The sequence below is a fragment of the Eulemur rufifrons genome, chromosome 4 (assembly GCF_041146395.1).
Source record: "Eulemur rufifrons isolate Redbay chromosome 4, OSU_ERuf_1, whole genome shotgun sequence".
NCBI lineage: Eukaryota > Metazoa > Chordata > Mammalia > Primates > Lemuridae > Eulemur > Eulemur rufifrons.
The window spans coordinates 6,981,360-6,992,313 of NC_090986.1; the positions used below are offsets into that span (position 1 = coordinate 6,981,360).

General features: G+C 38.9%; 1 protein-coding gene across 2 annotated transcripts in view; it reads left to right on the plus strand.

The window, feature by feature from the left end:
• Positions 1–10,735, plus strand: part of LOC138382554 (zinc finger protein 737-like) — an 83,996-nt gene extending 73,261 nt beyond the window's left edge. The window contains exons 3-6 of one of the 2 annotated variants that reach the window (XM_069467013.1): positions 8,667–8,944; positions 9,101–9,104; positions 9,285–9,599; positions 10,104–10,735. In XM_069467013.1, coding sequence (XP_069323114.1) covers positions 8,667–8,944; positions 9,101–9,104; positions 9,285–9,599; positions 10,104–10,735 — 1,229 coding nt within the window. Of the gene's footprint in view, positions 1–8,666; positions 8,973–9,100; positions 9,105–9,137; positions 9,600–9,935 lie in introns of both variants that reach the window. The other variant, XM_069467015.1, reaches the window with a different exon arrangement.
• Positions 10,736–10,954: the final 219 nt, after the last annotated feature.

Consider the following 10,954-nt stretch of genomic DNA (forward strand, 5'->3'; position numbering starts at 1 on the left):
CCATATTTTCTTTATCCATTCAGAATTTTACGAACAGCTTGTTTTCATATCTTGTCAATTGTGAATAATATTGCAAAGAACATAGGAGTACAGATATTTCTTAAAGATACTGATTTATTTTTTATTTTTTTTTTTTAGAGTCTCGCTCTGTTGCCCAGGCTAGAGTGCTGTGGCTTCAGCCTAGCTCACAGCAACCTCAAACTGCTGGCTCAAGCCATCCTCCTGCCTCAGCCTCCCGAGTAGCTGGGACTATAGGTACATACAACCACGTCTGGCTAATTTTTTCTATTTTTAGTTGGCCAGCTAATTTTTTCTATTTGTAGTAGAGATGGGGTCTTAGTCCTGCTCAGGCTGATCTCAAACTCCTGAGCTCAAACGATCGTCCTGTCCCGCTTTAGCCTCTCAGAGTGCTAGGATACAGACATGAGCAACCACACCCAGTGGAAGATACTGATTTTATTTCCTTTGGTTATATACACAGAAGTGGGATTGCTGGATTGTATGGCAATTCTAATTTTTCATTTTGAGTGGCACCTCCATACAGGTTTTCATAATGACTCCACCAATTTACAACTCACCAACAGTATAAACGATTTCTTTTTCTTCACATGCTTGTCAAAATTTGTTATCTACTCTTTGATATTAGCGATGCTAACATGTATGATGTGGTATTAAGTGCCTAATGATTAGTCATGTTGAGCATCTTTTCATATACGTATGGCCATTTATATGTCTTTGTTGGGAAAAGATCTTTTCAGTCTTTCTCCTATTTTTCAGTTGGGTTATTATCATTATTACTGTTTTTGTCTCTTATCAGACATATGGTTTGCAACCATTTTCTCCCATCCTTTATGTTTTCTTGTTTCATTGTCTTCTTTGCTGTACAAAAGCTTTTTTAGTTTAGTGCAGTCCACCTTATTTATATTTACTTTTGTTGTCATATGTTTGATGTTGTATCCAAAAAATTCATTGCCAAGGTCATTATCAAGGAGGTTTTCCATATGTTTCTTTTATGATTTTTAAGGATTTGTGCTTTATATAAATCTATATTTTGAATTAAATTTGGGGTATGGTATACAAGAAATGGTGTAATTGTATTTTTTTCTTGTGAATATCCAGGTTTTCTAGCATCAAGTATTAAAGTATTGGTGAGACTATAGTTTCTGCACTGTGTGCTCTGGGTGCCCCTGTCAAAGATGAGTTGACTTTGCATGCATGGATTTTTTTCTTGGCTCTCTGTTTTGTTCCATTGGTTTTTTTGTCATTTTTTTAATGCATGTTCTAGTCTGTTTTTATTACTGTAGTTTTGAAATTATTTTGAAATCAGAAGTATGAGGCCTCCAGCTTTGTTCTTCTTCCTCAGTATTATGTTGGCTACTGAAAATATATTGTAGTTCTTTAAAAATGTTCAGATTGTGTTTTTTATTACTGTGAAAAAATGCCATTGAAATTTTGATAGGGAGTCCATTGAATCTTTAGATGACATTGCATAATATGGCACTTTAACAGTATTTATTCTGCTAGTATATAAACCTGTGAAATTTTCACATTTATCTGTGTCTTCAATGTCTTTCATCACCAAGTTATATTTTTCAGTGTAAATCTCTTTCACCTTTTTAGTTAAATTTATTGCTAAAATGTTTATTATTTTGATGCTACTATAAATGAGATTATTTTCTTTTTTATTGGCTAGTTTGTTACTGTATGAAAACACAAGTGACATTTGCATGTTAATTTAATATTCTCATTTACTCAGTGCATTTTTTACTTTAAACAGGTTTTTTTGGTACTCTTTAGGGTTGTCTATATAATAAGATCATGTCATGTATAAATAGTGACTTTTTTTCTATTTGATGGCTTTAAAAAATTTTTTCCCAATATTTTTGCCTAAGACTTCCAATGTTATGATAAAACAGAAGGATTTAAAGTGTGTACAGTACAGCCATGCATTTGTGTCTGTGCATTTGAAGGAGCAAATATGTTATCCACGTTTCATAAACCAATTTCAGCAGGTAAAGATCTTTCCTTTTTGGGTCCACAGCCTGATGGGTTATCCTCTGCACTTGCAAAGGATAGGGGTTCTAGCTGGCTTACAAGGCTGCTTCTGGGTCAGCTTTGATGCTTCCCTTTAGTGGGTCTGTTACTAGGGACTTGGACTTGTCAATTCTTTCTAGTTCCTGGGCAGACTGGATTGCCCTCGGGACTTTGATCTGTAGGGCAGGAAGTTGCAGTTGGGTCTGCATATGGTGGGGAGGGTGTCAAGTATATGTATGGGTGTGACTCCCACTGAATATGTGAGAGGTTTTCCCCAGGGCATGGTGTTGGTCCCTCGGTGTGCAGCACTGGCCATGGACTGTGGCTGAGAGAACTGGAACTGAGTTACAGCTGCTTCAGAGACCAAGTGAGTGCCAAGGTGTGTAGGCCTGCCTCCATGGACACAAATGGACATTCCCGGCAGGCCTCTGGAGAGGGAGGATCATCCCTAGACCATGGCTGGGAGGAGCTGAAGTTGCTTATAGAGTCACTTCAGAATTCTCAGTGGTACCAAGTGGAGTGAGCCATTTCTTGGTCTGCATCCAAGACCAGGGGTTCTCAAGTTTACCACCTGAATGAGGGCCTGCCTTCTCAAAATGACCCTCTTTGATCTTGGGCTTTACTATTATTTTATAACCTCCTTCCTAGATCTCAAAGCTTTTATAAAAGCACTTAGATTTTGAGATGGGGGTCTCATAATATCACCCAGGCTGGTCTGTAACTGCTGGACTAAAGTGATCCTATTTCCTCAGCCTCTGACTACTGGAATTACATGTTGACGCTACTGTGCCTGGCTTTCATAAAGTCACTTTTGTCCATGGATGGCTGCCAAATTTTAGTTGCTGTGGGGAGACAGAAAAGTAGGAGACTTCCTATTCCACCATGTTGTTAATGTCACTCTCTCTATACAGTCTCACTTTCTATTTTGTTCTATATCAAATTTTACGTCTAAACATTTCTTGTTTTGCAACAACATATTACTGCATTTCTTTTTTAAGTTACGTCCTTTGACACAAGTTTATTGTGTGTTTTGTTTTACCTACACGTTATAATTTTGGTTGAAATTGCAACTTCCTATACACATTTTATCAATGTCTGGTTTAATTAAAATACAAATCAGCCATATGTCTATAAAAAATTATATACATTTTTTACCTATACATTTATATATTTGGGAACCCTGATTTATAATATGTGTATGTGTGTGTATAATAGTTTTATATACAAAATATATCTCACACTCTAAGTGCCTTTATAAGAGCTTTGGGATCTAGGATCCCAAATATAAAAACATTATATATATATAAAAATTATAGGTTTCCAGTGAATGAACCTTTGTATTACTATTTAGTGTCCTTCTTTGTCTCGTGACATTTTTGGCTTAAAGTAGAGTGTTTTATGAAATAGGACAGCTTTTGACTCAAAATGTATTTTGCCTAATATGATTGTGACTCTCCTGCTCTCATTTGCTTAACCATTGCATGGAGTGTGTTTTTCCATCCTGCCACTTTGAGTCCATTTTTTTTTCATTAGATCTAATGTGAGTCTGTTATAAAGAGAATATAGTTGGATCTTGCTTTTTGAATTTCCTTAAACCCCTTTACTCAATTTTTTTCTTTTGATTGGGAATTTTGGTCTATAAATATCTAAATAATTGTTTGAATGGGAAGGGCTTACTATTGCCATGTTATTAACTGTTTTCTTTGATTCTTGCAGGTATTTTGTCCTTGTTTTCCTCATTTTCTGTCCTTTGTGTCTCATTGATTTTTGTAGTGACTTGCTTTGATCCTTTCTTTTTTAAAAATGTATCTCTATAGATATTCTATTGTGGTTACCATGTGGATTACATAAGAGCTCTTATAGTTACAACAATATACTTTAAATTTGTAAGTAACAACTCTTTTTTAACTTGTATACAAAAATTCTTCTTCATTACATCTGCCTTAAAATTTATGTTATTGATGTCTCTAATTGTATATTCTTATACTGTTTATCCATTAACAGATGTTTCTTTTCTCTTTCTTTTTTCTTTTTTTAGACAGAGTCTCACTCTGTTGCCTGCACTAGAGTGCTTTGGTGTCAACCTAGCTCACAGCAACCTCAAACTCCTGGGTTTAAGGAATCCTTCTGCCTCAGCCTCCCAAGCATCTGGGAATACAGGCATGTGCCACCCTGCCTGGCTAATTTTGTTCTCTATATATTTTTAGCTGTCCAGATCATTTCTTTCTATTTTTAGTAGAGACAGGGTCTCGCTCTCGCTCAAGCTGTTCTCGAACTCCTGACCTTGAGCGATCCTCCTGCCTCAGCCTCCCAGAGTGCTAGGATTACAGGCGTGAGCCACTGCGCCCAGCCTAACAGATGTTTCTGATCATTTTTGTGCTTTTATCTTATAAACTTTAAAGCATGATTAAAAGCATTTTCTGTACCATTATTCTAATACTGCAGAACTTTATTTAGATGTGCTTGCATCTCTTTCCCATACAGGGTTTCTTTTATTTCAGAATATTAAGGGGATACAAATATTTTTGGTTACATGAATCACTTTTGAAATGCTTGAGTCACTACAGGTGTGCCCATCACCCAAATATTGTTCATTGTACCCCTCAGGCAGGTTTTTGTTTCTCTCCTTCTTCCCCCTACCCCCTGCTTGATTCCCACCAAGTTTTACTTTCCTCTGTGCACATGTGTGCTTCTTAGTTAGTTCCAATTTAATAATGAGTACATGTGTTGTTTTTCCAATCTTGAGATACCTCCCTAGGATAATTGTCCCAAGTTACATGTAAATTATTGCAAAGGCATTAATTGATCTTTTTTATGGCTGAGTAGTACTCCATGGTATAAATAAACCACATTTTATTAATCCAATCATAAATTGATGGACACTTGGGTTGATTCCACATCTTTGCTATTGTGAATTGTGCTGAAAGAAGTATTTGAGAGCAGGTGTCTTTTTGATAGAAAGACTTCTTTTCCTGTGGGTTGATACCTAGTAGTGGGATTGCAGGATCAAATGATAGGTCTGCTTTTAGTTCTTTGAGAAATCTCCATACTGTTTGCCATAGAGGTTGTACTAATTTGCAGTCCCACCAACAGTGTATAAGGATTTCTTTATCTCTGCCTCCATGCCATCATCCTCTGCTCTCGTGTGCAATGTCTCTGCATGGATTCTGAGCAGCTCCCCAATGAGCCCAGAGGTCTGCAGTGGATGGGGGAGACTCCTCACAGTTCAAGCTGCCTGCAACCTTTATTCCTCTCCTAAAAAGCAGTGCTACTTCAATTCTGCTGTCTTCTCCTCTTCCCAGTAGTATGCATTGTATTGGGACCCCTGGCTTAAGCTCTGAGGTGTGTGGTGCTTATAAGAGTCTGCTACATCTTGTTGGATTGAATCAGTAGGTGCTGTAATGGACTATATGGTCATTCTCCCTGTCAGTGGTTGAGGCTTGCAGGAAAGAGCCAAGTATAGAGAGGTTCTTTTGTGCCTGGAATAGGTTTCAGCCCCTTAGGAGAAGCATTTGACTATCCCAGACAGTGGGAGGGGCCTGCAGTCCCCAGGGGATTGCTTCCTCTCCAGCACAACAGAGGAGAGTGGGAGAGTGAGGCTGGGTGGGGTTAGGTTGAGCAAGCCTGGAAGACTCTTCAAAGTCTTGGCAGGGCTCAAAGTCCTATCCCAGGGCCCTGGGAAAAGCCACTGGGAGAGGGGCCAAAAAGATCTATCAAAACTAAAAAGACTGCTTATGGGGAAGGGGCTGTCTGTAGTTCACCAACTGGCTCTTGGAGTGAGCTCCGCTGGTCTCCCTCCAGTGTCTGTTTGCAAACGGCCACAGAAACATGTTGCACTCAGCCACAGTGGGACCACAGGCTGGGAACTTTATGCCTGAGGATCCACTCAAGTCTCACAGCGTGACTTTCCGGTGGGGGTACGGGCATTTCACCAGATTTCTGTGGCTCAAACCCCCACTGAACACTCGCATCATTTCTTCCCATGTGGGCTCCCTTGCCTACCAAGTTACTCTCAAATCTCTTCATTGTGCCCCCTAGGAATTCACTCAAGTCGTGGGGGCACAGGATCCAGCCTGTGTGTCTTGTTCACTGGCTTGTGTCTGCACAGAGTACCACAGGCAGGGAACTCCCAGGCTGGGCACCCCTGGGGCCACCACATGTCCCCAGAGGTAAAGGTGTGGAGAACACTGTAGGTGATGAGAGTTGGCTGCACTCCCAGCTGCAGTGGGTGGGGGAGGGAGGAAGAGAGCCAGGAATAGAGCCAGGACCCTGGCTCCTCCAGTCGCCCTCCTTGGAAGGCAGCCTGCATGAAACGTCGGAGCTCCAGAGCCACTCCTGTTCTCCACACGATTCAGTGGGTGCAGCAGTGCCCATGCGCATAAATGTGCGAAAGCTCACATACAACTCAGTAGCCCACTGATTCCCAAAGGTGTGTAGGAAGGAGAAACGCAGTGCTCCCTTATTCCTTCACTGGGATCTGAGCCTCTTTGGGTTTGATTCTCACCGGTTTCTTCTCGTCTTTTTCTTTTTCCTTTTCCTTTTTCGTGTTCTGCTTCACAATTTCCCCCTGTGAAGTACCCAGAAGGCTCCAGCACCTCTTCCAAACTACACATGAGCTGTGCCCATTCTTCCTTTTTCTTTATCTAAAACACTTTCTTCCCTCTGGGGTGCTCCAGCAAGTGATGCCTCTTGTAGGCCCTCTGGCTCTCTCCCCTCTTCAGTTAATTATTGTTATATAATTTTGTGTTGTTTTCTAGCATCATTTTATTTTCAGTGAAAAGGGCTTCCTTTGGCACTTCTTGTAGGGCAGACCTAGTGCTGACAGACTATTTCAGCATCTAGTTATGTTGATAAATCTTTATTTTTTCTTCTTTTAGGAGGATAGTTTTGCTAGATACAGTATTTCTGCTGTGCAGTTTTTGTTTTTTAGGCACTGAAAATATAACCCAATTTTTTCTGCAGGGCAAAGTTTCTTTTTTTTTTTTTTTTTTTTTTTTTTTTTTTTGTTGAGACAGAGTCTCACTTTGTTGCCCAGGCTAGAGTGAGTGCCGTGGCATCAGCTTAGCTCACAGCAACCTCAAACTCCTGGGCTCAAGCGATCCTACTGCCTCAGCCTCCCGAGTAGCTGGGACTACAGGCATGCGCCACTATGCCCGGCTAATTTTTTCTATATAGATTTTTAGGTGTCCATATAATGTCTTTCTGTTTTTAGTAGAGACGGGGTCTCGCTCAGGCTGGTCTCGAACTCCTGACCTTGAGCAATCCACCCGCCTCGGCCTCCCAGAGTGCTAGGATTACAGGCGTGAGCCACCGTGCCCGGCGCAGGGCAAAGTTTCTGATGATTAATCCACTGGTTCTCTCATAGAAGCAAGCTTATAGATGACACATCACTCTTGTCTTGCACCTTTTCAGATTGTCTTTTCTGTGACTTTCAAAGCTTTGCATATAATGTCTTGTTTTGGGTCTTTTTGTTTATCCTAGTTAAAGTGTATTGAGCTTCTTGATTTCTTCGTTTTTTTTTTCTTACATTTTAGAATTGCTCAGTCATTTCTATTTGTGTTCTTCAGCTCCACAGTTTGTTTTCTTTTATGCTTTTTGTTGCTCTTCTAATTTTCCTCTATTCGTTTAGTTGTCTGTGATTTCATTTCACTCATTGTGCACTATTCTGATGGGGCCTTTTAATTTTCTCTGGTTATTTATATATCATTATTTCTTTATAGTTAATTTCTGATTATTTATTTTGTCTGTGTTATTGGGCTAGGATATCTTGATACTTTGTGTTTGTTTTGATCTTTAGTTGTTATTTGGGGATCAAATAAAAATTCATCTGTCATAATCTTTAAAAAATGGCTCTGTCCTGGGAGATTCTGATATGAATTGCTTGGACTACAGATTCTTGGAGCCTCCCAAATCTATTCTCAGGATCTTTATTCTGTGGAATTGTATGTCTATTTTCCAGGTAAAGTGATTTTTCCATGTTTTTTCTTAAGGCCCTGTAATCATTTGCTACACCTATTGTATGTCACTTGTACTGAAGTCTCTCTGCTGCCGTAACAGTCATTTACCTTTGTTTTCAGCAAACCCAGTCTACCTTCCAAAGCACAACACAATTATGTTCAGCATTCTGTGCTATGGGAGGCACTCACCAGTCTCTGGAAAGGCCCTTAAAAGTCAATACATATATATATATATATATGTGTGTGTGTGTGTGTGTACATATATTTATATATATATATACATATGTATGTATGCCACAATTCTCTTACTCTTTTTGGGGAGAATCCAGGAGTTGATTTTTTAAACCCATATAAACAATGCTATATTAATATTAGGAAGGGCAATGGTAGGTAAATATAACAAACTTCTCTTCCTCTTCTATGTGGCTTTTGGCACTGTGCTCTCCCAGGATGCTGCAAAGATTTAATTGGTTTTAAAATTCACACAGAAGCAATTTGGTCAGTATATTTTTTATTAATGTTATGTAGCTGTAACTGTATTAGGGCATGTGGTACTTTACTATGCTATCTTGATAATGTGCTTGGTATAATTTTATATGTTAGATTTGTAATAGATGTTCACCTAAGGCTGGAAAAAAAACAAGTGGGATAAGTTGTTATTTTTATTTCTTTCAGCTGTGTCTTCTCATTACCCTCAAGACCATTTGCTAGAGAAAAGCCTGAAAGATTCATTCCAAAAAGTGCTACTGAGAAATTATGAAGGCTCTGGACTTCATAATTTGAGCTTAAGGAAAGACTGGGAAAGTGCGGGTGAGTGTAAGAAGCAGGAAGAATGTCATAATGGATGTAACCAATTTTCAACAGCTAGCCATTGCAAAGTCATCAAATGTAATAAATGTTTGAAAGTCTTGAGAAAATTATCAAAACGAAATAGACATAAGATAAGACATACTGTAGAGAAAACTTTCAAATGTAAAGAACGTGGAAAAGCCATTAATAAATGTTCACACTTTACTGAATATAAAAGAATTCATACTAGAGAAAAACATTACAAATATATAGAATGTGGCAAAGTCTTCAAATCTTGCCCAAGCCATTCTAATCATAAGTCAAGTCATGGTGGAGGGAACCCCTACAAATGTGAAGAATGTGGCAAAGCTTTTAAGTGGTCTTCATACCTTAATATACATAAGAGAATTCATACTGGAGAGAAACCTTACAAATGTGAAAAATGTGGCAAAGCTTTTATCCAGCGTTCAACTCTGACGACACATGAGACAATTCATACTGGAGAGAAACCCTACAAATGTGAAGAATGTGGCAAAGCCTTTAACCGGTGTTCAGTACTTACCACACATAAGAGAATTCATACTGGAGAGAAACCTTACAAATGTGAAGAATGTGGCAAAGCTTTTACCTACTGTTCAAACCTGACCAAACATAAGAGAATTCATACTGGAGAGAAACCCTACAAATGTGAAGAATGTGGCAAAGCTTTTACCCAGCATTCAAAACTCACCACACATAGGACAATTCATACTGGAGAGAAACCCTACAAATGTGAAGAATGTGGCAAAGCTTTTAACCAGCGTTCAAACCTGACCACACATAAGAGAATTCATACCGGAAAGAAACCCTACAAATGTGAAGAATGTGGCAAAGCCTTTAACCGGTGTTCAATACTTACCAAACATAAGAGAATTCATACTGAAGAGAAACTCTACAAACATGAAGGATGTGGCAAAGCTTCTATCCACCGTTCAAACCTGACCACACGTAGGACAATTCATACTGGAGAGAAACCCTACAAATGTGAAGAATGTGCCAAAGCCTTTAAGTGGTGTTCAACACTTATCAAACATAAGAGAATTCATACTGGAGAGAAACCCTACAAATGTGAAGAATGTGGCAAAGTCTTTAAGTGGTGTTCAACAGTTATCAAACATAAGAGAATTCATACTGGAGAGAAACCCTACAAATGTGAAGAATGTGGGAAAGCTTTTAACCGGTGGTCATCCCTTACCACACATAAGAGAATTCATACTGGAGAGAAACCCTACAAATGTGAAGAATGTGGCAAAGTCTTTAAGTGGTGTTCAACAGTTATCAAACATAAGAGAATTCATACTGGAGAGAAACCCTACAAATGTGAAGAATGTGGGAAAGCTTTTAACCGGTGGTCATCCCTTACCACACATAAGAGAATTCATACTGGAGAGAAACCCTACAAATGTGAAGAATGTGGCAAAGCCTTTAAGTGGTATTCAACAATTAGCAAACATAAGAGAATTCATACTGGAGAGAAACCCTACAAATGTGAAGAATGTGCCAAAGCCTTTAAGTGGTGTTCAACACTTACCAAACATAAAAGAATTCATACTGGAGAGAAACCCTACAAATGTGAACAATGTGGCAAAGCTTTTAACCAGTGTTCGACCCTGACCACACATAAAAGAATTCATACTGGAGAGAAACCCTACAAATGTGAAGAATGTGGCAAAGTCTTTAAGTGGTGTTCAGCAGTTATAAAACATAAGAGAATTCATACTGGAGAGAAACCCTACAGATGTGAAGAATGTGGGAAAGCTTTTAACCAGTGGTCATCCCTTACCACACATAAGAGAATTCATACTGGAGAGAAACCCTACAAATGTGAAGAATGTGGCAAAGCTTTTAACCGGTCTTCAACCCTGACCACACATAAGACAATTCATACTGGAGAGAAACCCTACAAATGTGAATGATGTGCCAAAGCCTTTACCCAGTGGTGTTACCTTACTATACATGACTGTATTCATACCTGAATTTATTGTACACCGAATTCATACTGGAAGATAACCCCTAACAATTGCTTAAACTGCACTGAACTTCACAGAATTTGGACTGGAGAGAAGCCCTACAAATTAAATAAATGCGGGAAAATATTTGTTCAAAAAATATGACTTAGGAAACATCAGTATTAA